We start from the raw sequence: 26,868 nt of genomic DNA on the forward strand, positions 1-26,868 counted from the left end.
GTTCAGGCGATTCTCCTGCCTCAACCTCCTGAGTAGCTGGGATTACAGGTGTGTGCCACCGTGCACAACTAATTTTTTGTATTTTCAGAAGAGATGGGTTTCATCTTGTTGGCCAGACTGCTCTCGAATTCCCGACCTCAGGTGATTCACCCGCCTCGGCCTCCAAAAGTGCTGGGATGATAGGCGTGAGCCAATATGCCCGGCCTGTTCTTCCCATCTTTGTGTCCGTGAGTGCCTGGTGTGTACTTTCCAGGTGTAAGTAAGAACGTGCAGTCATGAATTTCTGTCTGTTCTTTCCATCTTTTTTGTTGTTGTTGAGACGGAGTTTAGCTCTTATTGCCCAGGCTGGAGTGCAACGGCGCAATCTCGGCTCACAGCAACCTCCTTCTCCCAGGTTCAAGAAATTATCCTGTCTCAGCCTCCCCAGTAGATGGGATTACAGGCATGCACCACCACGCCCAGCTACTTTTTAGTACAGATGGGGTTTCTCCATGTTGGCCAGTCTGGTCTCAAACTCCTGACCCCAAGTGATCCGTCCACCGCGGCCTCCCAAAGAGCTGGGATTACGGGTGTGAGCCACCATGCCCGGCCATACACGCGTACTTTAAAGCACAGCGTCGTCAAGATCTTTCTAGTCAGCACATCCAACTCCAAAGTCTGAGCTGTTTCTGAACGAGAATTGTTTTGTTGTTGAGTTCTTTGCCAATGGCTTTATGTATTAATTTTCCCCTTCCTATGAAAGACCAGCTTGGTGCCAGCTAGAGAGACTGGATGGGTGCCTCGGTGCCTGTTTGGAGGCCATGACCGTGGCCTCAGAAGCAATGATAGCGGCCCTGAGGAGGGACGGATGAGACGAAGTCAGAAACGCACAACTGAGGAGTAGCTACAGAATCCACCGCAAATTCAGAGCCTATGGGCTTTTGTGTGTTTTAAATTTTCCATTATCATGTTTTTTTCTGCATCTACAATTTTTATTTATTCATAAAATATTTATTTTATAAATATATATTTATAAGATATTTACAAAAAAATTTATTTTTGTCAATTTTGTTTTATTTTTAAATCAAAGGAACGTATAAAAACGGTGAACTGGCCGGGCACGGTGGCTCATGTCTGCAATCCCAGCACTTTGGGAGGCCGAGGCGGGTGGCTCACAAGGTCAGGAGTTCGAGACCAGCCTGACCAACATGGTGAAATCCCGTTTCGACTAAAAATACAAAATGTTAGCAGGGCATGGTGGTGCGCACCTGTAGTCCCAGCTACTCGGGAGCCTGAGGGAGGAGAATTGCTTGAATCCGGGAGGTGGAGGTTGTGGTGAGCAAAGATCACGCCACTGGGTGACAGAGCCAGACTCCACTTAAAAAAAAAAAAAAAGGTGCACAGATCATTAGGGAAATGTTACTGGCCAAAGCAAGCAGTCTTCCCTCTCAGGTAACCGCCTCCCACATCTGCACCCCGGAAGCCGTTTTTTAACCCAAAATTAATTATCACATTCCCCTAAGGTAACTACGACTCTAGCTTCTGACACCATACATTTCATTCGCCTGGTTTTTTTTTCCGGGAGGCGGAGGTTGCAGTGAGAAGAGATCGCGCCACTGTACTCCATCCTGGGTGACGGAGCGAGGGTCTGTGTCAATAAAATAAAATAAAATGACAATAAGAACAATAATTTGCCCGTTTTAAAAAACTTCAATAGTTTTTGGGAAACTGGTGGGTTTTGGTTACGTGGATACATTCTTTAGTGGTGACTTCCGAGATTCTGGTGCTCAATGTTTAATTGTTAGCAAATACACCGATGTTTGATTGCGGTTTTTCTAAGGAATGAAGAAACACGGTGACCACGTTGGCGTATGGGATGCATCCCTGTTAGGGGCAAGCAGGGAATCTCAGCAGCTCTCTCTGCCAACTGCAAGGTGGGAGATGAAGAATGAATTGCCGTTCAGTGACCTGTGCACCTGATGGCATTTTATGGGGGATTGGACACTCATGGTGAGAATCACATGTTGTGTCTCAAGCAGTGAACCCGGGTGAGGCGTGTCTCGAACAGGGGAGGGTAAGGGAGAGTTCTCTGCTGGGAGGAGAAAGGAGAGTGGTGGGGATGAAAGGACAGTGAGAGAGAACAGACAGAGACAGACAGACAGAGAGGGAGTGGGGAGAGAGAGGGAGGGCAGAACAGAGAGGGAGCGGGGAGAGAGAGGGAGGGCAGGACAGAGAGGGAGCGGGGAGAGAGAGGGAGGGCAGGACAGAGAGGGAGCGGGGAGAGAGAGGGAGGGCAGGGAAGAGAGGGAGTGGGGAGAGAGAGGGAGGGCAGAACAGAGAGGGAGCAGGGAGAGAGAGGGAGGGCAGGACAGAGAGGGAGCGGGGAGAGAGAGGGAAGGCAGGGAAGAGAGGGAGCGGGGAGAGAGAGGGAGGGCAGAACAGAGAGGGAGCGGGGAGAGAGAGGGAGGGCAGGGAAGAGAGGGAGCGGGTAGAGAGAGGGAGGGCAGGGAAGAGAGGGAGCGGGTAGAGAGAGGGAGGGCAGGGAAGAGAGGGAGACAGAGAAAGAGATGGAACAAAGGGAGAGAGAGAAGAGAAGGGAAGGAGAGAAGAAGGGAGAAAGAGGGAGGGAGGAAAAGGAGAGGGAGAAAGGGAGAGAGAGAAGAGAGAAGGCAGTGGGGGAGGGAGCAGAAGAGAGGCTGAGAGAGCAGAACAGACAGAAGAAGGGGGTGAGGGAGGGGGCTTGAGGAGAGAGAGACGGACAGAGAGAAAAACCGAAAGGGAGAGGAAAACTGAGACAGGGTAGACGTGGAAAAAGAGAATGACAGAGTCACAGAGAGAGGAGGAGAGAGAAAGAGTCACAGAGAGAGGCAGACTTACAGACACACAGAAAGAGAGAGGAGAAAAGCATGTGAGTAACTGAGAAAGCGCTGCTTGTCCACCCACTCCCTAGAATCTCAGCAGGGCCATGGGAAGGATGCAGCCAGTCCAGGGACAGAGGCGACAGGATGGGCATCCTGATCATCCACCCTTCCCTGGCAGGGAACAGCCCCCTGGTGCCACCACCACCAACACTAAAAGAACATCCAAATGCCTTCTGCTCAGAAGAGACGCCACCGGAGAGGCAGAGGAAGTCATTACGCAGCAGAAACCTGCTCTACCCAAGGAAGACAAGCAAACAGAAGGCACTCAGAGTCACTGGTCTACCCTGTGCAGACGCGAGGACCCGCTGGCGAACGCACGGGCAGTGAGGCGACGCTTTCTGTCTTCCCGAGAGAGCGAGCAGATGACGGCACAGCCTGATTCACATGGCAGATGCCAGGTGCCTAATAACACAGGAGACGTCGGCTCAGCTGTCTGCCCAGCAGAAAGTGGGTCTTCAGTGAGCACGGGCTCCATTGCACCTCAGTCTTATGTGGACGCCAACCTGCACGCCTGGGCCTCCCCTGAAAGAGACTTCCTTAACTCTCATGGGGCTTCTAGGTGCTCTGTGCCCATTTACTCATCTGAATGAACTCATCAGATTCATTCATTCATTTGATTTCATTCATTCACTGACATCATTTGAATTAATCCTCTCCTTTGAATTCATTCATCCATTCCTTTGAATTCGTTCGTTCCTTTGAATTCGTTCATTCCTTTGAATTCATTTATTCACTCATTTGAATTCATTCACTCATTTGAATTCACTCATTCATTTGAATTTATTCAGTCACTCATTTGAATTCATTCATTCCTTCGAATTCATTAGTTCCTTTGAATTCCTTCCTTCCTTCGAATTCATTCATTCCTTTGAATTCATTACTTTTTGAATTCATTCCTTTGAATTAATTTGAATTCATTCCTTCAAATTCACTCATTTGCATTCATTCATTTCTTTGTTCATGCCTTTGAATTCATTCATTCCTTTGGATTCATTCGTTCCTTTGAATTCATTCATTCCTTTGAATCACTCGTTCCTTTGAATTCACTCATTCCTTTGAATTCATTCCTTCATATACATTCATTCGTTTGAATTCATTTGTTCATTCCTTTGAATTCATCATTTGCATTCATTCATTCCTTTGAATTCATTCCTTTGCATTCATTCATTCATTCAAATTCATTAATTCATTCATTTGAATGAATTTATGAATGAATGAGTGAATGAGTAAATGAAGAACTGTACCAAAAACAGAGCCTGAAGGTCTCTGGCCAAGCAAAAATCAATCACTGTTGGTTTTCAGGGTCACCCTGTACCATGGACGTGTTTCTTTGGTGGCAGGAAAAATAATGCTTAGTAATTCTTTATCTCGGAAAGAAATACATCCATTCGAGTTATGGGAAGACGTCTGACCAGGACAAATCTATAAATCCTCTGCAGTTATTAAAAATCTATCAATTTTCAGACATGGGATGGGAAGCTAGATAAATACAGTTTTGAAGTGAATAAACCATAAATACCGTCTGTGCGGGAGGTCTCTTATTGATTTATTCTTGCGCGTGATAAATCATCACTTTCCCTCTGAGCCTCCCACGGCAGCCAGACAGAGGCGGTCGGGTTCTATCTCAACCCACTAGCAAGTGAAAAAAAAACTATTCTCCGTCTGAATCATTTAATGTTTGCAAAACCCTGACTGCTCTCTACGGTGAAACAAGAAAAGCACAAAGTGCGGTTCCTTCTTGCCTTCGAAGTCCCTGTGGTGGGGCTCAGCTGGGGCTGTTTTCCACGAGGCTCGAGGTACGTGATTGATTAGTAGGAGTTCTGGAGGGAAGATTCTGGGGACATAGTTTAGGGCAGTGGGTCCCAACCTTTTTGGCACCAGGCACCAGTTTTGTGAAAGACATTTTTTTTTTTTTTTGAGATGGAGTCTGGCTCTGTCACCCAGGCTGAAGTGCAGTGGCATGATCTTGGGTGGTTGCAACCTCCACCTCCTGGATTATTCAAGTGATTCTACTGCCTCAGCCTCCTGAGTAGCTGGGATTACAGGCACGCACCACCACGCCCAGCTAATTTTCATATTTTCAGTAGAGACGGAGTTTTGCCATGTTGACCAAGCTGCTCTCGAACTCCTGACCTCGTGATCTGACCATCTGGGCCTCCCAAAGTGCTGGGATTGCAGGCGTGATCCACTGTGCTCGGTCAGTGAAAGACAATTTTGTGACGAGAGATGGTGGAGGTGGGGGGTCGTGGATGGTTCCAGAATGATTCAGGGGCATGATATTGATTGTGCATTTTATGTCTTTCATTATTACATTGCACTAAATAATAAAATAATTCTGCAACTGACCGTCATGTAGAGTCACTGGGAGCCCTGAGCTTGTTTTCCTGACTAGACAGTCCCATATGGGGGTGATGGGAGACAGTGACAGAGCATCAAGCATTGGATTCTCATAATGAGGGCACAACCTGGATCCCTCGCACGCACAGTTCACAGTAGTGTTTGTGCTCCTGTGAGAATCAAATGCTGCTGCTGATCTGACGGGAGGTGGAGTTCAGGTGCTGATGAGAGCAATGGGGAGCGGCTGTCAGTACAGAGGAAGCTTTGCTTTCTTATCTGCCAGTCACCTCCTGCTGTGCGGGTGGGGTCCTCCCATGCACGATGACCTAGAGGTCAGAGAGCCCTGGTTCAGGGGAAATCTGCAGACCCTCTGCTAGCTTCTTAGACACTAAAAGTACCACTGCCAGAGTCCTTCCGAGGCTGCCTGTAAGTGGAAACTATGCACAGATGTTGACACCAGCAATATCGCAGAGAATCCAGCAATCTCATTTGCACACCAGCAATATTGCAAACAGAGAATCCAGCAGTCTCATCTGCACACCACGAAGATGAATTCTGACGCACAAACCAATGAGAAAAATCCTTCACTCCTTCTCCACGCTGGTGATGAATCCATTCCCAGTGTTGACTGTGTAGAATCCAGCCTTCTCATCTGCATACAACGAGGATGAATTCTCATGCATAAACCAAGTCATGCAACAAGTGACAAAACTCCTTGACTTCTTCTCTAAATCAAGGTTCACCTGGCCCAAGCCTCCAGGAGACGGGCTGGTGATGCGTCCGTTCCCAGCGTTGACTGTGCCATCCTGCCTACTTTTGGTGTGAGGAACTCCTAGTCCTGTGGCTTCCATCCACCCTGAGTGTCTCAGGAGGCCCCGTCCAAGCCCATGGGCCTCAGGGAGCTCCGTGCTTCTGCTTCCTTTCCAAGAGAATCAAGAGGATTCGTCAATGAGACACCCCCTCTCTGCTTTTCTGTCTTCTTGTGGAGAGCGTGCCATGGGTATTCAACACAGCCTCCAGGAGTGGAGTCTCCAGCTCTTTTCTGGAAGCTTCTGCGTGAACCCAGAGAGGTTGGGCTGGGCGAGGTGGCTCATGCCTGTAATCCCAGCCCTTCAGGAGGCCAAGACCGATGGATCACAAGGTCAGGAGATCGAGACCATCCTGGCCAACATGGTAAAACCCTGACTGTACTAAAATAGAAAACATTAGCTGGGCATGGTGGTGGGCATCTGTAGTCGCAGCTACTCAGGGGGCTGAGGCAGGGGAGTTGCTTGAACCTGGAAGGCGGAGGTTGCAGTGTGCCGAGATCGCGCCACTGCACTCCTGCCTGGAGAGAGAGCAAGACTCCATCTCAAAAAAAAAAAAAAAAAAATCAAGATCCTCTGCAACTGAGCTCCTCTCAGCAATGACCCCAGGGACGTGATAAATGTGGATGTACTTAGCCAGCCACGTAAACCTCCAGGGAGCCCAGGGAAGCCGCAGCCAGGCTGACCTCCTGAAAGATGTAGAAAAAAAGGATACAAGGAAGAAAGCGCCACGTGTGATTTCCAGCCACCTTCTTGTAACAAACGGATGCCCATTATCATCTCCTGGAAATGCGGTTCTGAGTAGCACAGGCTGGGAAATTCCAGGGAGCGCTGCGCCCTGATGCAGTCTTCTCCGTATTTTCTGTGACCGTGCTCTCACACTGCAAGGGGTGTGTTTTCTAAGGCGGGACGTTTCACAGAGTAATTACTGAGCTTGCTTCCTTTGAGACTATGGTTTCCACGAGATCAGGAATCTTCTTTATTATTGTATTTTTCCTGCAACTAAGGTATGTGAGGTGCAGAGCAGGTGGGGATGGCAGCTTAAATAATGCACACCCCAGGATGTCTGTAGGGAACCAGCCGCACACCCCACCCATGGGTACCCCGAGATCAGTGGCGACAAAGGAATGAGAAAAAGATTCAGAATGAAAGTGGGATCAGGGGACCATCACTTGTAATGGTGGTGGTGAAGGCCCCGAGTTTAGGTCACTCTGCTCCTGGGAACATGCTGGCAATAGAGAGGACTTCGTCCCCAGAGGCCTCCCGGAGTTTATTGTTCCTGATTTCTTTCATACATTCCTTAAACCACTTTATGTAGGCACACCGTAAACACTTCCTCCACTGCTGCATCCCCAACAATGTCCAGGTCCACATGATTCATGTGGGAAAGAGAATAATGGCCCCAAAGATGTCCACGTCCTAATCCCATGTGGGAGACAGAATAATGACCCCAGAGATGTCCACATCGTAATCCCCATGTGGGAGACAGAATAATGAACCCAAAGATGTCCATGTCCTAATCCCCACATGGGAGACAGAATAATGGCCCCAAAGATGTCCACATCCTAATCCCATGTGGGAGACAGAATAATGACCCCAAAGATGTCCACATCCTGATCCCCACGTGGGAGACAGAATAATGGCCCCAAAGATGTCCACGTCCTGATCCCCACGTGGGAGACAGAATAATGGCCCCAAAGATGTCCACATCCTAATCCCATGTGGGAGGCAGAATAATGACCCCAAAGATGTCCACATCCTAATCCCCACGTGGGAGACAGAATAATGGCCCCAAAGATGTCCACGTCCTGATCCCCACGTGGGAGACAGAATAATGGCCCCAAAGATGTCCACGTGCTAATTCCCACGTGGGAGACAGAATAATGGCCACAAAGATGTCCACATCCTAATCCCATGTGGGAGACAGAATAATGACCCCAAAGATGTCCACATCCTGATCCCCACGTGGGAGACAGAATAATGGCCCCAAAGATGTCCACGTCCTGATCCCCACGTGGGAGACAGAATAATGGCCCCAAAGATGTCCACGTGCTAATTCCCACGTGGGAGATAGAATAATGGCCACAAAGATGTCCACATCCTAATCCCATGTGGGAGACAGAATAATGGCCCCAGAGATGTCCACATCCTGATCCCCACATGGGAGACAGAACAATGGCCCCAAAGATGTCCACATCCTAATACCCACGTGGGAGACAGAATAATGACCCCAAAGATAACCACGTCCTAGTCCCCATGTGGGAGACAGAATAGTGGCCCTAAAGATGTCCCCATGTGGGAGACAGAATAATTACCCCAAAGATATCCACGTCCTAGTCCCCGCGTGGGAGACAGAATAATGACCCCAAAGATGTGCACTTCCTACTCCCCATGTGGGAGACAGAATAATGGCCCCAAAGATGTCCACGTCCTAGTCCCCGCGTGGGAGACAGAATAATGGCCCCAAAGATGTCCACGTCCTAGTCCCCGCGTGGGAGACAGAATAATGGCCCCAAAGATGTCCACGTCCTAGTCCCCACGTGGGAGACAGAATAATGGCCCCAAAGATGTCCACGTCCTAGTACCCATGTGGGAGACAGAATAATGGCCCCAAAGATGTCCACGTCCTAGTACCCATGTGGGACACAGAATAATGGCCCCAAAGATGTCCACGTCCTAATCGCCATGTGGGAGACAAAACTGTAGACTCAAAGTTGCTCATATGCTATTCCCCGTGTGCTCCGATCCCATTAATGTTATAGAAAAAGACAAAACACATCAAGACAAAAAGAGAAAAACATTAAATGGAAAGTGCCACATCTTAGCAGCTGGAAACAGACAAGTATTACAACTTTCCTGGAAGGAACAGCGCTCTCTCCCTCCTTACACACATCCATATCCTAGTGACAATGGTGCCTTAGATAGCAAAAGGGGTTTTGCAGAATTGATTAAGAATCTTTAGGGCCAGGCGCGGTGGCTCACGCCTGTAATCCCAGCACTTTGGGAGGCCGAGGCGGGTGGATCACGAGGTCAAGAGATCGAGACCATCCTGGTCAACACGGTGAAACCCTGATGCTACTAAAAATACAAAAAATTAGCTGGGCACGGTGGCACGTGCCTGTAATCCCAGCTACTCAGGAGGCTGAGGCAGGAGAATTGCCTGAACCCAGGAGGCGGAGGTTGCGGTGAGCCGAGATCACGCCATTGCACTCCAGCCTGGGTAACGAGAGCGAAACTCCGTCTCAAAAAAGAAAAAAAAATAAAAATCTTTAACGGTCTATGTGGGTAATTGAGTAATTACATGGATAATCACAAGGCCATTTTGGTGACTTTTTTTCTCTGCCATGTAATATTTATCAATAATTTCATAAATTATTGATCAATAAAATATTTATCAATATTACCAAATATTATCAATAAAAATATTTGTCAATAATTTGATAAATTATTGGTCAATAATTTGTCAATAATTTGATAAATTATTGGTCAATAATTTGTCAATAATTTGATAAATTATTGGTCAATAATTTGTCAATAATTTGATATTGATAAATATCAGATATTTATCAATAATTTGATAAAATTGACAAATATTTATCAATAATTTGATATTGACAAATATTTATCAATAATTTGATAAATATTTCATGTATTTGAAAGGAATGTGCTTTGTCTTCGGGCTCACTGTTTGACTCACGTCTGTTCTATCCACTGTATTAATTTCACGATTCATTTCCTCTCTAAATTTCCATTTTGTCTCCAGTTCTGAACGTGACGTGTTAAATTGTACTAGCACACATGTGTTTTTGGTGCATTTCTGAGCTTTGGTTATATGTATTTACTTAGTTTGGAGATGTCAGTAACTGTACCTGTTCAGTGTGGAGGGGTCCGTGTAACTTTTATTAAAAAAAAAAAAATGGCTGTAGTAGGGGATCAGGGTGACGGGTAAAATCAGAAGATAAACAGTATTGACCGACTCTTGGGGAGTGTGGGGATGATTTTGTAAGACAGCATTTGGGAAAACACCAGCCCTTAGCATGTGCATAATACACTTCAGTCAAAGCGGACCAGTCAACGTGTCAATTCCATACAACACGTTACCACGTTTACCATTATTTGAAAGTCACATGCTGATATGCGTGACCCTCCTCCAGAGCTATGGGCGAAAGGAAGCAGTGACTGGAAATAGCAGGTCTGTCCAGTCACCACCACGGCAATCCTGTCCTGCTCACACGCGTCTCTCGCATGGAAGTTAGAGTGCACGCTTGCATCCACATCACCCTCGGGGATGCAGCCATTTCACCAGGACTCACCATTGTTAACCAGCACATGCAGAGGAATCTTCTTCATCTTGAACTTCTGGACAAAGCGCCAGATGGACGCCATCGAAGCCAGGTCACAGTATAAAAATTCCACTGGAAAAACACACAGAAAAAGGGTATCTGGTTATCTTCAAACCTATTGCAGAGATTAACAGAATTTCCAAACAGGTCAACTTCAGTCTGACCTAGGAAGTGACACTTCTTTTTCTTTTCTTGTTGAGACAGACTCTCGCTCTGTCACCCAGGCTGCGTGCAGTGGCACAATCTCAGCTCACTGCAGCCTCTGCCCCCTGGGTTTCAGCGGTTCTCCCGCCTCAGCCTCCTGGGTAGGTGGGATTACAGGCACATGCTACCATGCACAGCTGATTTTTTTTTCAGTAGAGATGGGGTTTCATCGTGTTGGCCAGGATGATCTCAAACTCCTGTCCTCGGGTGATCCACCCGCCTCGGCCTCCCAAAATGCTGGGATTACAGGCATAAGCCACTGCATCTGGCCAGAAGTAACAGTTAACTGGACATGTCAGCAGGGTACAATGAGGACATCATACCCTAGGGAGACCATCAATGAGTCACATTCTGGCATAATCCCCTTCCCTTGAGTGCACGTGGGACATGTCATTCTCCTCCTGGCCTTGACGTGAGCCGAGGTTTCCTGAGGGCGCGTTGGGGCCAGAACCTGGGCATGGCCTCTCTAAGAGCTGAGAACAGCCCCTGTCCAAAAGCCAGAGCGATACTCAGAACCCCAGATCTACAGCTCTGAGGAATTGCATTTCTGCCTATAACCATGTGAACTTTGAAGAAGATCCTGAGGTCCCGGGAGGACCCCAGACCGGGTGACACTTTGGTTGTAGGCTACTGAGACCCAGAAGAGAGAAGCCAGTTACTCTTGCCAGATTCCGGACGCACAGAAGCTGTGGGACAGTAAGCATGAGCCCTTCCCACGCCTCCGAGTCTGTTACTTTGTTACACGGCATATGTAACAGAAGCGCAGAACGACTCAGAAGCGAGGACTTCCTTCTTCTGCAGTAGAATAATAAAAGAGGGCACTTTATATTTTATTACATTTTTGTTTCTAGAGACAGGGTCTCGCTATGTTCCCCTGCTGTCGAACGCCTGAGCTCAGGTGAGCCCCCACGTCAGCCTCCCAGAGGGATGGATTGCAGGTGTGAGCTGCTGTGTCCGGCCAGAGATAAGTCTTTTAGAGAGTGAAAGACACAGGAAGACCTTTGTGACATCACACAGGCAGAGAGGTACGTTTATGTGCATTGTATCTGGCGTGAGCTTCCCACGTCAGCCTCCCAAAGGGATGGATTGAAGGTGTGAGCTGCTGTGTCCAGCCAGAGATAAGTCTTTTAGAGCATGAAAGATGCAGGGACGCCTTTGTGACATCACACAGGCAGAGAGGTATGTTTATGTGCATTGTATCCGGCATGTCCAGTCCACTGTTTAGCTCCTCTCTCAATTCCCATTTGGTCTGCATCTCTGAAAGCGATGTGTTCAATTCTCTTAAAGACGTTTTGTGGCCAGGCACGGTGGTTCACGCCTATAATCCCAGCACTTTGGGAGGCCAAGGTGGGTGGATCACAAGGTCAGGAGTTCAAGACTAGCCTGGCCAACATGGTGAAACCCTGTGTCTACTAAAATTACAAAAATTAGCTGGGCGCAGTGTCGGGTGTCTGTAATCCGCTCCTCGGGAGGCTGAGGCAGGAGAATTGCTTAAACTTGGGAGGTGGAGTTTGCAGTGACCTGAGATCAAACCACTTCACTCCAGCCTGGGGGACAGATTGAGACTCTGTTGAACCATTCATAATAGCAAAGACTTGGAACCAACCCAAATGCCCATCAAGGATAGACTGGATAAAGAAAATGTGGCACATATATGCCAGGGAATACTATGCAGCCATAAAAAAGGATGAGTTCATGTCCTTTCCAGGGACATGGATGAAACTAGAAACCATCATTCTCAGCAAACGGACACAAGAACAGAAAATCAAACGCCACATGTTCTCACTCATAAGTGAGTGTTGAACAATGAGAACATATGGACACAGGGAGGGGAGCATCACGCACCGGGGCCTGAGGGGTAGGGGGCTGGGGAGGGGTGGCAGCGGGTGGGGAGATTGGGGAGGGAGAGCATTAGGATAAATACCTAATGTAGATGACGGGGGGATGTATGCAGTAAACCACCACCATGGCACATGTATACCTATGTAACAAACCTGCACGTTCTGCACATGTATCTCAGAACTTAAAGTATAATACGTTGGTTCAAGTGATTCTCCTACCTCAGCCTCCTGAGTAGCTCCAATTACAGGTGTGCACCACCACACCAGGCTAATTTTTGTGTTTTTAGTAGAGATGGGGTGTTTCACCATGTTGGCCAGGGTGGTCTCAAACTCCTGACCTTGTGACCTGACTGCCTAGGCCTCCCAAAGTGCTGGGATGACAGGCGTGAGCCCCCGCACCCAGCCTCACCTAGCTGTTGGTACCACACTCCGATCGATCCCTGGGGTTCCAGGACCCCAGAACAGAGGTGAGCATGGGCCCTTGATCATGAGAGATGATGCTTTCTGCAGCACAGACCTCGGGCTGAGACACAGCGTTTAGGTTTCGTTGTGTCTGGCTGATCTAGTGCACCTGAAATACCATAACACCCACCAGTCAGCCCAAGGTAGCAGGCAAAGTCCAATGTTTGAAGCACATCCTTCCACCTCCTCTTGGCAGGTGTGTTTTAAGATAATATAAGCATCTTCCTCATGGAGAATGAAACCTGTCTGTGCCAACTCACCAGACCATCAAGGAAAAGGAAATGGGCACTTCCAGTATTTTCCTTAGAGAAATACAGCTGTGGGGCTGGGGACTGCGGGGGGACTGGCTCACGCCTGTCATCCCAGCACTTTGGGAGGCCAAGGCAGGTGGATCACTTGAGGTCAGGGGCTTGACATCAGCCTGCCCAACATGGTGAAAGCCTGTGTCTGCTAAATATGCAAAAATTAGCCAGGCGTGGTGGCAGCCACCTGAAATCCCAGCTACTTGGGAGGCTGAGGCAGGAGAATCGCCGGAACCTTGGAGGTAGAGGTTGCAGTGAGCTGAGATCACACCACTGCACTCCAGCCTGGGCGACACAGCCAGACTCCGTCTCAAAAATACAAGTAAAAAAGTAAAACACCAGATGGAATGATGGTCTGCAGGCTTCTGAATCAGAGTCCCTCGCGGTAGAGCGTACAGACGGCTGCTGCCCCGTGAACTGTTACTGCAAACTGTGTGTGATGAGCCATGCTCAGAAATTGCAAGTCAATGTTTAGAAACTTAAGAAAAAGCAAAGACAGTCACGTAAGCTGTGCTCAGTCCAATGGCTTAAAAAAGACATCGGGAGCTTCTGGTTTGCATGTTTCTTAAATTTCTTAAAAGCATTTTTTTTTTTTTTTTTTTACTAATTCATTTTTACTGTATCTACGGCAGTTATCAATCTCCTGCAGATTGGGGAGAGGCAGTTTTGCCACAGTTTGGAAGCGCTGCTTCTGAGCACACTTCCATCTGGATAGGAATTCCTGATACTCCGCTGTCATTTCCCCCAGAAATACTCGTGGGGATGTGAGAAACAGGAAAACCCTGAGCCACCGGGCATGGTGGTTCACGCCTGTAATGCCAGCACTTAGGGAGGTCGAGGCTGGTAGATCACGAGGTCAGGAGTTCAAGACCAGCCTGGCAAGATGGTGAAACCCCATCTCTACTAAAAGTAGAAAAACTAGCTGGGTGTGGTGGTGGGCGCCTGTAATCCCAGCTACTCAGGAGACTGCGGCAGGAGAATCCAAGGCCGTATTATGGCACTGTTCACAATAGCAAAGACTTGGAGCCAACCCAAATGCCCATCAATGACAGACTAGATAAAGAAAGTGTGCTTGTAGATACCATGGAATACTATGCAGCCATGAAAAAGGATGAGTTCACGTCCATTGCAGGAACATGGATGAAGCTGGAAACCATCATTCTCAGCAAACTGACACAAGAACAGAAAACCAAACACCGCATGTTCTCACTCATGAGTGGGAGTTGAACAGCGAGAATGCAAGAACATCACACATCGGGGCATGTCGGGGGGTTGGGGGGGATAGCAGGGGGTGGGGAGATTGGGGAGGGAAAGCATTAGGAGAAATATCTAAAGTAGATGATGGGTTGACGGGTGCAGCAAACCACCACGGCACGTGTGTACCTATGTAACACACCTATACGTTCTGCACATGGACCCCAGAACTTATAGTAACAAAACAAACAGAAACAAACAAGAAAAAATAATAATAATAAGAGTATGAGGCTTCACGCCCATTGCAGCACGATGTCAGGGTGGTGTGCTCACAGGACACAGGAAATCACACTTGCTCGGAGCTTCGTGGCTGCACTCAGCTGGAACCCAGCCCCTGCAGAAGCTGCACCCCTTCCCCCGGGGGTCCGTGAGAGGGAGCCAGGGAACCTAACACAGGGAATCTCAAGAAGACTTGGGAGTGTCTTTTCATTCCACCTGGAGGTCCTTCAAGGACACCTTCATTCAGGACTGGGCGCAGTGGCTCACGCCTATAATCCCAGCAGTTTGGGAGGCCAAGGTGGGCGGATCGCGAGGTCAGGAGTTCCAGACCATTCCGGCTGACACAGTGAAGCCCTGTCTCTACCAAAAATACAAAAATTAGCCTGGCATGGTGGCACGTGCCTGTATTCCCAGCTACTCAGGAGGCTGAGGCAGGAGAACTGCTTGAACCCAGGAGTTGGAGGTTGCAGTGAGCCGAGATCACGCCGTTGCACTCCAGCCTGGGTGACAGAGCAAGACTCCGTCTCAAAAAAAAAAAAAAAGAGAGATAGCATGGGGAGAAATGCCAGATATAGGTGATGGGGAGGAAGGCGGCAAATCACACTGCCACGTGTGTACCTATGCAACAATCTTCCATGTTCTTTACATGCACCCCAGAACCTAAAATGCAATTTAAAAAAAAAAGGATTCTTTCATCCTATTTAGATAATTTAGAGAAATGGAAGTGACAGCATTTGGGAGTGTCTGCCAAGTCGCTCATGGAACAGGATGGTGTATACCAGTTGTGCATATGCCAAGAAGAGAAAAGAACCAACGGGCAGAGCTTCAGCCGACAGCCGTACCCCAGTTACTGGCGATGATATAAAACCAAAACGCTGGCCTCCTCCTGGAAGACCACGCGCAGAGCAGGTGAAAAAAGTGACATGTGTGTCTCGATGGTGAACACACAGAGCATTAAACGGGAGGAATTATTGTTGTTAAAACATTCACATTTATTGGCCAAACAAGCAAAGAGAGGGCCCTAGTCACACAGACAGTAATGGTTCAAGTGTCAAACATGAATGGAGGGACGAGGTCATCACCTGTGAGGACACGGTTTGCATCTGTGTGACCGACCCTGTAACCCAGCGGGGCTAACTGGAAAATCATGAACCCGATCCTGCATTGACGTGAAGTTAAGATGTGATGTGGCATTTTCCAAAGCGTTTTCTTCAGAGTAACACAATATTCCATTTCAAGAACTCCTAGATAGACGGGGAGAAATGAAAAGAACCAACATTGTAGGGGAAGAAAGGAGGGAGGGAAGGAGGAAGGAGGGAGGGAGGGAGGGAAGCAGGAGGGAAGGAGGGAGGGAGGGAGGGAAAAAGGAAGGAAGGAAGGAACGGAGGGAGGGAGGGAGGGAGCAGAAACAAGGTCCCAGAAAAGACTGAGAATAATATATTTAATGAGGCTGGACACGAAAATTACAAATAGGAAACCCTGTGCTGTATGAAAATGGCTTAAAATGAGAGGTTTCTGTTTCTTAGTATCCCAATAATACGTTACATTTGTAAGTAAGATGTGAAAATCTCAAGGAAATAATTTTCGGAGAGATATTAATTATCACAATTTAACCAAGGAAATTAGGTCTAATCAGACCAATGGTTATAAGAAAAATACAAGAAAATAACGAACGAATGGGTTGAAGAAAGGGTAGATGGGGGCAGAGAAAATTAGAAAACCTTAGAACATTTTTTTAGACTTTGAACGAACAGGTAGGTTCCCTGATACAGACTGGTTGGACAAAGAGTCTGAGGTGATTTGTTTTGTGAAATTTATGTTGTTCTGATAGAAATTCTGAAAAAAAAAAGGTAGCAGAAGAAATTTGCTGGGAAAACAGGAATTGCTTGATGAGTAACATTATACAGAAGAAAGAAATCATAAAATTGCAAACTTAAAGAAAATATTTGTAGATGACTCGTGGTCACAAGCCCCCTCCACACACAGGACTAGGGGCAAACACTCAGTAGGTGACTCGTGGTCACAAGCCCCCTCCACACACAGGACTAGGGGCAAACACTCAGTAGGTGACTCATGGTCACAACCCCCTCCGCACACAGGACTAGGGGCAAACATTCAGTAGGTGACTCATGGTCACAAGCCCCCTCCGCACACAGGACTAGGGGCAAACACTGAGTAGCTGACTCGTGGTCACAAGCCACCTCCACACACAGGACTAGGGGCAAACACTCAGTAGCTGACTCGTGGTCACAAGCCCCCTCCACACACGGGACTAGGGGCAAACACTCAGTAGCTGACTCGTGGTCACAAGCCCCCTCCACACACGGGACTAGGGGCAAACACTCAGTAGGTGACTCGTGGTCACAAGCCCCCTCCACACACGGGACTAGGGGCAAACACTCAGTAGCTGACTCGTGGTCACAAGCCCCCTCCGCACACGGGACTAGGGGCAAACACTCAGTAGGTGACTCGTGGTCACAAGCTCCCTCCACACACAGGACTAGGGGCAAAAACTCAATAGGTATTCATGGTTACAAGCCCCTTCTCCACACAGGACTAGGGGCAAACACTCAGTAGGTGACTCGTGGTCACAAGCCTCCTCCCCACATGAGACTAGGGGCAAACACTCAGCAACTCAGAATTGCTTGGGGACATAAGCCCAGCAGCTCTGACTATCAGTGGCGACCCCCTCGCGTCCCCTTCCATAACCTGGAAGCTTTGACTTTCGCTTGGTTGATAAACCTCATCACTGCTCACTCTTGGTCCGTGAACTGTTGTTGGCAGCTGGAACACTCACCGTGTGGGTAAGGCTCTTTGTGTGGGAGCAAGGCTCTCTGAGTGGGGGCAAGGCTCTCTGTGTGGGGGGCAAGGCTCTCTGCGTGGGGTGCAAGGCTCTCTGCTGGATTCTTCGAGCAAGGGAAGCCAAGGACCTGAGCCCGGAGCCCAAGCTGAGAATCCGATTACACTAGGAAGCCAGAACCTCTGTGATCCAGGCAGCCAGTGGACACTTCTTCCCGCACTTGAGGGCAGCAAGAGCCGTCCTGGTACACTTTCTGTCCTGGTACACAGGAAGCCCCGTTCTTGGAGCCACCCCAGGCAAACTCCTGGGCAGGGAGGAAGGTCATGACGGCCTCTGCGCTCTCTGCATTCCACAGGGAAGGAACAGGGCTGCAGGAACTGCCGGAATTAAGAAGTAGGGCAGATGGGTTTCACTCCCTGCCTCTCTCGTTTCTATTCTCAATTTAAAAAGGAAGGTGAAATGTCAGTATCTCCTCGTCACTACGTAGGTATGGAGCTCCTCTCTGGAGACCTGAAATCCTATTTTGTTTGTATGAGGCAGATATCCACCTGCCGCTAAGACCTACGGTGAAAGAGGATGGAGTGACATTATTCTGTGTGTGTGTTGTGTCTGTGAGGGAGAGGGAGAATCTGTGTATGTCTGTGTGTGTGTGCATGTGTGTGTGTGAGAGGAAGAATCTGTGTCTGTGTGTGTGCATGTGTATGTGTTGTGTGTGTGAGAGGGAGAATCTGTGTCTGTGTGTGCATGTGTGTGTGTTGTGTGTGAGAGGGAGAATCTGTTTGTGTGCATGTGTGTGTTGTGTGAGGAGAATGTGTGTCTATGTGTGCATGTGTGTTGTGTGTGTGAGAGGGAGAATCTGTGTGTGTGTGTGTACAAGTGTGTGTGTTGTGTGAGAGGGAGAATCTGTGTCTGTGTGTGCGTGTGTGTGAGAGGGAGAATCTGTGTTTGTGTGTATGCATGTGGGTGTTGCATGTGAGAGAAGGAGAATCTATGTGTCTGTGTGTGCGTGTGTGTTGTGTGTGAGAAAGAGGGAGAATCTGTATGTGTTTGTGTGTGTGCATGTGTGTGTTGTGTGTGAGGGAGAATCTGTGTGTGTGCATGTGTGTGTGTTATGTGTGAGAGAGGGAAAATCTGTGTGTGTGTGCATGTGTGTGTATTGTGTGAGGGAGAATCTGTGTGTGCGTGTGTGTGTGTGAGAGGGAGAATCTGTGTGTCTGTGTGTACATGTGTGTGTGTTGTGTCAGAGAGGGAGAATCTGTGTGTCTGTGTGTGCATGTGTGTGTGTTGTGTGTGAGAGAGGGAGAATTTGTGTGTGTCTGTGTGTGTGCGTGCATGAAAGAGAGAGACGGGAAGAGACAGAGGGAGACACAAAGAACAAAAGAGGGAAACTGACAGGGAAAGAATGGAAGAGAGAGAAATACATAGGGGAGAATGAGACAGACACAGAGACGGAGATTGTGACACAGAAATAGAAGCACAGAAACAGAGACTGAAAGAGACAGAGTGCGCCAGAGAGAGAGACACACACACACACAAAGAAAGAGAGAGATGAAGATAGAGAAAGACAGGGTAAGAGAGAGGCTGGGGTCAGTGGCTGACACCTGTAACCCAAATACTTTGGGAAGCCGAGCCGGGTGGATCACCTGAGGTCAGGAGTTCAAGACCAGCCTGGCCAACATTATGAGACCCTGTCTCTACTAAAACTACAAACATTCGCCGGGCGTGGTGGCGGGCACCGATAATCCTAGCTCCTTGGGAGGCTGAGGCGGGAGCATCGCTGGAACCCCGGAGGTGGAGGTTGCAGTGAGGCAGGATCACGCCACTGCACTCCAGCCTGAGCAAGAGGAGCAAGACTCTATCTCAAAAAGAGAGAGAGAGAGAGAGAGAGAGGGAGGGAGGGAGAGGGAGAGAGAGGGGGTCAGGCAGACACAGAGGGAGAGAAAGCAAACAGGAGACAGAGAAAGTGACAGAGATAGAGAAGAATAGAATGACAGAGATAGACAGAGAGGCTGAGACAGAGAGAGACAGAGGGACACAGAGGGAGAGAGACACAGACAGGCATACAGAGAGAGAAAGAGAGAGAGAGATCCCCGCGAGCTGTGATAACATTCAGTGAGTGAAGGCTTTCTTTGCATTCCGTTCCTCTGATGGCCCGCCTCTGCCCGAGGAGCACTTTGGATACGTGACTAGGAGAGACATCTCAAGTTAGCAGAAATCTCGTGGGATACGCGGCTGCCCTCGGAAACCAGCTTCAGGATAAACCCTGGAGGTACTGTTGTCAAAACTGTACAACACTGATGATTAAAATTGTTTTCTGACTCCCAGGTCTATTCTAGGAAGGAAAATTAAATGAAAGCGCCCTTGACCTACCCCCGAGGCAAAGGGCAGGTGCCCCAAAGTGCTTGCAGAGGAGAAGTCGCAAGCCCAGCTTTAGAGGGCCCGAGACGGGCTCTTGGCGACAAGTCAATCTTTGCGTTGCTGTGGAAACGACACTTGTGAAAAAAGCTTTAAAGAGCAATTCTGTCTCCAAGGAAGGAAATGGTCCTCCGGGGAATGCATTTCCATCATCCACCCACAGGACTGGGCTACAGCGAACCTCAGCCTAGCTCGGACGAGCAGCACACGTTTCTGTTTGCTTTTTCTTCTTGTTGTTGTTTACTTTGTTTTTTTGTTTTTGTTTTTGACATGCAGTGTCACTCAGTCACCCAGGCTGGAGGGCAGTGGTGCGATCCCGGTTCACGGCAACGTCCGCCTCCCGGGTTCCAGCGATCCTCCTGCTTCAGCCTCCTGAGTAGCCGGGACTAGAGGCATCCACCACCATGCCAGGCTAATTTTTTTTTTTTTTTTTTTTTTTTTAGTAGAGATGGGGTTTTACCTTGTTAGCAAGTATGTTCTCCACCTCCTGAACTCATGACCCACCCACCTCGGCCTCCCAAAGTGCTGGGATTACAGGTGTGAGCCACCATGCCCGGCCTAGCGGCATAGGTTTCTAATTAGCTTGGATTTAATGCACTTAATTGTTTATACATTGGGAACATCAAAAAGAAGTTAAGAAGGGTCTACCTGTCTGGTCTTTGGGTACACTGGAAACCAGTTAAAATTTAATTTCTAGCTGCTTGTGGTAGCTCACGCCTGTAATCCCAGCACTTTGGGAGGCCGAGACGGGTGGATCACCTTAGGTCAGGAGTTCGAGACCAGCCTGGCCAACATGGTGGACTAAAAATACCAATATTAGCCAGGTGTGGTGGTGGGCACCTGTAATCCTAGCTACTCCGGAGGCTGAGGCAGGAGAATCTCTTGAATCTGGGAAGCGCAGGTTGCAATGAGCCAAGATTGTGTCACTGCACGCCAACCTAGCTGACAAGAGCAAACTGTAAGGCTGGTTGCCTCGCCAGGAGCATGGACGCAGACCCCCCACCTTCTTTTCAAAAGCTCGGACAAGCCCGGACGAGCTCAAACAAGCTCAGACATGCTCAGGCTTTTTCCCTTCTCCCATGCTCACACAGCCTGACCTTCCCTTAAAAGAGCCCAGTATGCAAACAAGGTGTGGTAACCCTAGCGTCTTAACAACCAATAGCAGCCGAGTCTTAATAACCAATAGCAGCCAAGTCTTAACAGCCAATAGCAGCCGAGTCTTAACAGCCAATAGCAGCCGAGTAATTCCAACCAACAACAAGCCAAGTCCTAGGTAAAGGCTTGTAACTTACCCAATAGCAGTCTCCCACAACCAATCGAGCTGTTTCACTCCCTAAAAAACCCCCTGTCTGAGAGGACTCCATGCGACTTCTCCAGCCCTCCTGTCGGACCGCAGAACCTCGTCCGGGAGCCTGAATAAATTCCTTCGCATCAGATCTTCTTGTGCTGACCTCAGTTTCTTCAGTTTAAACTCGGCGAGAACAGACCTTACACAAACCTCCGTCAAAAAAAATAATAATAATAATTTCTAACAATCCGTTTGCTCCTCTCTCCAACTTTCAATGCTTGAAGAGTAACTCTCCTGAGCCCGAAATGGAAAAACTGGGAAAAACCCCACTGCAACAGAATCCCCACCACCACCGCCCATGCTCCAAGCCCTGTAAGGTGTGATTGTATCTGTCTGCTAAAGGTGCTAAAGAGAAAGCCTGAGGAACTGACACGGGGCAGGGACCCATGGTAGGGGCTTACCAGGAAACTCCACCCACCCCACACCCAGCATGGAAATTAGGGAAATCTGGAGCTCTTTCCAGGAGGGAAATTCCAGGCTGGGAGAAGTCAATGGGCAACTTGCTATACAAGAAGATAACAGCAGGTTAAAACAAAAGCCAGGGGACCGGGCACCGCCTGTCATCCCAGCACTGGGAGGCTGAGGTGGGCGGATCACGAAGTCAGGAGTTTCAGACCAGCCTGGCCAACATGGTGAAACCCCATCTCTACTAAAAATACAAAAAGTAGCCGGGCGTGCTGGAGGGCGCCTGTAATCCCAGCTACTCGGGAGGCTGAGGCAGGAGGATTGCTGGAACCTGGGAGGTGGAGGTTGCGGTGAGCGGAGATCGCAGCACTGCACTCCAGCCTGGGTGACAGGGTGAGACTCCATCTCAGGGGGAAAAAATTAAAAAAAAAGCCAAGGAAGTTAGAGTCAGACGAGTTTGGTTCCTCAAGAAACTGAAGATAATGTCATAGCAGCTGTCCCTGAGTTAGTTTGCAGAAACTCAGGTCTCTCTATCCTATGGAGTCCTCTGGCAGGGAGACCTCAGATGCAGGACAGCTAGGGACTGAGCTCTGACCCCTGTTCCCTGTCCGGCATTTCTTCCTGAGGGTCTTGAAGGAGGCTCTGCTCTGGTCCACACCCAACGTACTTTTTCTGATGACCGCAAGTCTTTAGACAAAACTACACCTGGAAAACCAATTGCAAATCCGAAAGTGTTTGAACCCAACTGGTTCCAGTAAGCAACCGTACCCCCCGGCGCAGCTTCGAGATATCCCTTTTGAGGCCAAACCAACGTGTAACTTCCACGTATTGACTTATGTTAGATGCAGTGAACCCCAAGTTTCTCTTCGTAGAATCGATATGTCAGTCTGTTCGGCTCTCTCAGTATTTAATTTTCCATTTTAAAGTCAACTTCCTTGTGGTTTCAGCAAACAGCCTTTTTTCACCAGTTCTGATCAGTAGTTCAGGTCTGTTCTGTTCTGACTCATGCTGGTCACCTACCCCGGTGGCCTGCTTTGACCTGAATCACCCCTGGTCACCTCCTGTGACCTGCCTGTGACTGTCCTTCCCACAAAACTACCCACCCCGCCACTCTGGCTCATCATACCCCTGGTCTTTCTAAAACAGCCAACCAGAAGCAGCTTAGACTGTGCAGTCTACCATACCCAACAGGGGCACCATGCAGCAGCAGAGGCGAACTCTATCAGGAACAGGAACCCCTCCCCCTCCCCGGTCCAGGTGCGCCCCGGTCATTATTCCATCTGTAAACTGCATCCTCCTACAGAAGTAAACTGCCTTGCTGAGGGAATTTATACTCGAGGGCTACTTCTTTTCCGGCACCAAAACTGTACATATAACAACTTATGATTGTTGACGAAAAGCATCAAACTCTGTAAAATATTTTAAGAGATTTATTCTGAGCCATATATGAGTGACCATGGCTGATGACAGAGCCCTCAGGAGGTCCTGAGGACATGAGCCCTGGGATGACAGCTTCAGCTTAGGATACTCCTCCACACATGTTGAATTTGGAGGCGAAATGCAACTTTTGTGGTTGTGGAATTGAGTCTCACTTTCTCTATTTTTTTTTTTTTTTTTTTTTTTGAGGCAGAGTCTCACTCTGTTGCCCAGGCTGGAGTGCAGTGGCACAATCTTGGCTCACTGCGACCCCCGCCTCACATATTCAAGAGATTCTCTTGCCTCAGCCTCTGATAAACTGGGATTATAGGTGCCTACCACCACGCCCAGCTAATTTTAGTATTTTTAGTACAGACGGGGTTTCACCATGTTGGTCAGGCTGGTCTCGAACTCCTGACCTCAGGTGATCCACCCACCTTGGCTTCCCAAAGTGCTGGGATTACAGGCATGAGCCACCATACTCAGCCTAGTCTAATTTTCATTTTGGCTGTCAGATAATGGTAGGTCTCTGCTTAATGAGACAGCCTCAGCTCCTTGTCACATGGGAGTTTGCTTCTTTAAAACCAGCAAAAAGGATTAGGCGTGGCGGCTCATGCCTATAATCCCAGCACTTTGGGAGGCCGAGGTGGGCAGACCACCTGAGGTCAGGAGTTCAAGACCAGCCTGGCTAACATGGTGAAACCTCGTCTCTACTAAAAACACAAAAGTGAGCTGGGCAGGGTGGTAAACACCTGTAATCCCAGCTACTTGGAAGGCTGAGCCAGGAGAATTGCTTGAACCCAGGAGGTGGAGGTTGCAGTGAGCTGAGATCACACCATTCACTCCAGCCTGGGTGACAAGAGCAAAACTCCAGCTCAAAACAAAACAATCCATGTAAGATACAAAATATGTATGAATCGACTGTTCATGTTATGGATGAAGCCTCTGGTCAACAGCCGACTACTAGCAGTGAAGGTCTGGGGGCATGAGAAGTTATACATATATTTTCAACTACATGGAAGTCGGTACCCAACCCCCATGTTGTTCTGTAATAACCTACCCTGGGCTAGCACCACTGACTCCATCTTAGCTGTGGATTCCAACCGAGCTTCCCCCTCCCTACCTCAGCCCCTTTGGGGGCATAACCGGGCCACGCTGACGCTGTGCTCACCCCACCGTGTAACCAATGTAACTGCGTCCTGCTCTGCCAGCGCACCTGCTACTGGGCCTAACTCCCTTTGAACACCCTTGGTGACTGTTTGGAAACACCCTTAGCAACCAAGCATCCTGGGAACCTCCTCCCCCCAGGTTACTAGCTCACTTGCCTGCTCTGCTTCTGTAAAATACCGCTGCACCTAGGCTCCACTCCCCTATCTAAATCAAGGTATTGTGACACCCTGCTTTTTGCCAGCTGAAAGGAACTCTCCTTTTCCTGACTAAAAGCTGTTCAGGCTTGTTAGCCTTTCTGAGCCTGACAGATGCCATCTTGGCTTCTGCATTCTAGTAACCTTCTCCCCACTAAGTATGTAACTGTAGGGTAAAGCAAGGTCAGGCTGACTCTGGGCACCCAGGAATGCCTTTGTTGATAAGAGGCTGGGCGAAGTGTGGGCGAAGTGGAATCGGCAGAGCCTGGAAACGCAGCTGCAGTGAGCGCCCGGAGCCCCCTTATCTGTAAGTTGTATGTCTTCCATGCAAGCTGCACTCCTCACACCTGGCACTGTTTTATTTCTTGTGTATCAGTTTTTCTTTTTAACTTTTTGCTTACTCTGCCTTTGTGAGAACTTTCTGTCAGCTAGGTTCCCCCCTTCCTATTAAAACTAGTGCATAAAAGACCACCTGACTTTTTCTTTGGGGCCGAGAGAATTTGGGACATTAGACACTCTTGGTCTCCGGCTTAATAAAGGACTCATAATTCATTCTCAGAGTGTGGCGCATTCCTTGACTCCCTCTGGAAATCAAGCCCCTTCCTTTGAGAGACCTTTGAGCATTAGCCGTCTCAAAGAACTCTTAATTTGGAATTCAGTGTGTGGCACGTTTATTCCACTTCCCTCGGATATTACGGTTCAAATGTCAACTGCATTTTGTGACTGGGACGTGCACTCCCAGACCCTCCACCTTTGCTGAAACTGTGAGCAAAACGGTTTCTTCCTTTTTTTTTTAACACGAGGTTTCACCATGTTGGTCAGGCTGGTCTTGAACTCCCCGACCTCAGGTGATCCACCCGTCTTGGCCTCCAAAGTGCTTGGATTACAGGCGTGAGCCACCACGCCCGGCCGAGCAAAATGGTTTCTGACACATAACTCTGTTCTAGGGTAAAGATTCTGGGGCCCACAAGAAATTTCCTGATGACTCATTTCTGAAAGAGCCTCCACTGGGAGGTAGGTACAGAAATGTACAGAAACAAGACAAGAACAACCAGCCAGGGACACGGACGTTCAGAGACAGCAAGACCAACACCTCGTGTTCATTCTCCTCTTCAGGGTACCTGAGTCAAGACAAGGAGGATGACGACCTTTATGACACTCAGGCCTGCATGTGCAATCCTGGATGGACCCAGAAAGTCTGAAGTCCTGCCTGCCTCAGCTGATTGCCCCCACCCCCTGACCCCTGCATTCTCCATTATCCCTAATCGCCCAGGGAAGCTTACCCGGACATTAAGCCTCTCTCCCCAGCCTGCCATCTTAACTGTTGTTATGATAATGTGAATACTCCTCACCCCACCCTGCCATCTTAAGTGTTCTTGCTCTCTGAATATCCCTGTGACCCACCCTACCAGCTTAACTGGTCTTACGCCTTACCCCACCCACCATTGTAACAAGACTTATGGTAACGTATACGGTTTGCCCCTAACCCCACCATTGTAACTAATCTTACTATGTAACACCACTGCCCCCTCCGCAAACCTATAAAACCAACTCCTATGCCAGCACGCTTCGCTGACACCCTTTTCGGCCTCAGCCCACCTGCAACCGGGTGAATAAAGAGCCATGTTGCCCACGTGAAGCCTGTTTGGAAGTTCTCTTTACTAAATGGGTTTAATATTCAGTGGTATTGGACGCAACTAACACTGACCATCTACTTCCACTCAATAAGTAGTAAATATATCCTCTTTTCTTTATGAGTTTCCAAAACTCGGTTTGGTGTCCTTTTTGGTTCTTAATTTTACTAATTTAGAACTAATTACTAATTAGTTACTAATTAATTTACTAATTTTATTTACTAATTAAGTAATTTACTAATTAATTACTAATCGTTCCGTAAGTAATCCAGGGGACTGCTGAAAATTGAGCAATATTTTCATGGAGAAATGACGGTATCGTTGACTGAGTCTTTGACCTCTAGCACAAAGACCTTCCGCCAACCCATCAGCCAGGAAGCAAAGTTCTCGTCAAGTTCAGAGTGAGCAGAGCTGTGCTCCGTGACAGATGAACACGGCAAACTGGCACTTCCCTGGAGAAACGGGCTGCCTGCCGTGGGCACGGCTGTGTCATGAACAGACGCAGGACGCCTCATCCTGCCTGGAGCAAAGTCCCCCTGGGGCCTCTCAGGGTTCTGGATTTCCTTCATGTGAGGCGCCAACTGCCGTCTGTTTTAGAATATCTTTCCACGTATTTGCACTGCAAATAGACTGCTCTTCAGAGCAAAGCATAGGCAGGGAAAAAGGTAAAGAAAAAAGAAGGGGCAGGGAGGGGAGCGGAAGAGAGGGTGTGAGGAGGGAGAGGAGCAATGAAGATAAGTATCGGGTCCTGGGCTTAACACCTGGGTGATGAAATCATCTGTACAACAAACCCTGGTGACACGGATTTATCTACCACA

General features: G+C 48.5%; 1 protein-coding gene across 2 annotated transcripts in view; it reads right to left on the minus strand.

Annotated features, from left to right (window-relative positions):
• DHRSX (dehydrogenase/reductase X-linked) overlaps positions 1–26,868 on the minus strand; it is a 219,145-nt gene that overhangs the window by 60,926 nt on the left and 131,351 nt on the right. For both annotated transcript variants that reach the window (XM_064370950.1, XM_064370951.1), the window contains one exon: positions 10,357–10,458. In XM_064370950.1, coding sequence (XP_064227020.1) covers positions 10,357–10,458 — 102 coding nt within the window. The remainder of the gene's footprint in view (positions 1–10,356; positions 10,459–26,868) is intronic.

This window comes from Aotus nancymaae, unplaced genomic scaffold (assembly GCF_030222135.1).
Source record: "Aotus nancymaae isolate 86718 unplaced genomic scaffold, 86718_ANA_hifiasm-v0.15.2.pri h1tg000111l, whole genome shotgun sequence".
Classification (NCBI taxonomy): domain Eukaryota; kingdom Metazoa; phylum Chordata; class Mammalia; order Primates; family Aotidae; genus Aotus; species Aotus nancymaae.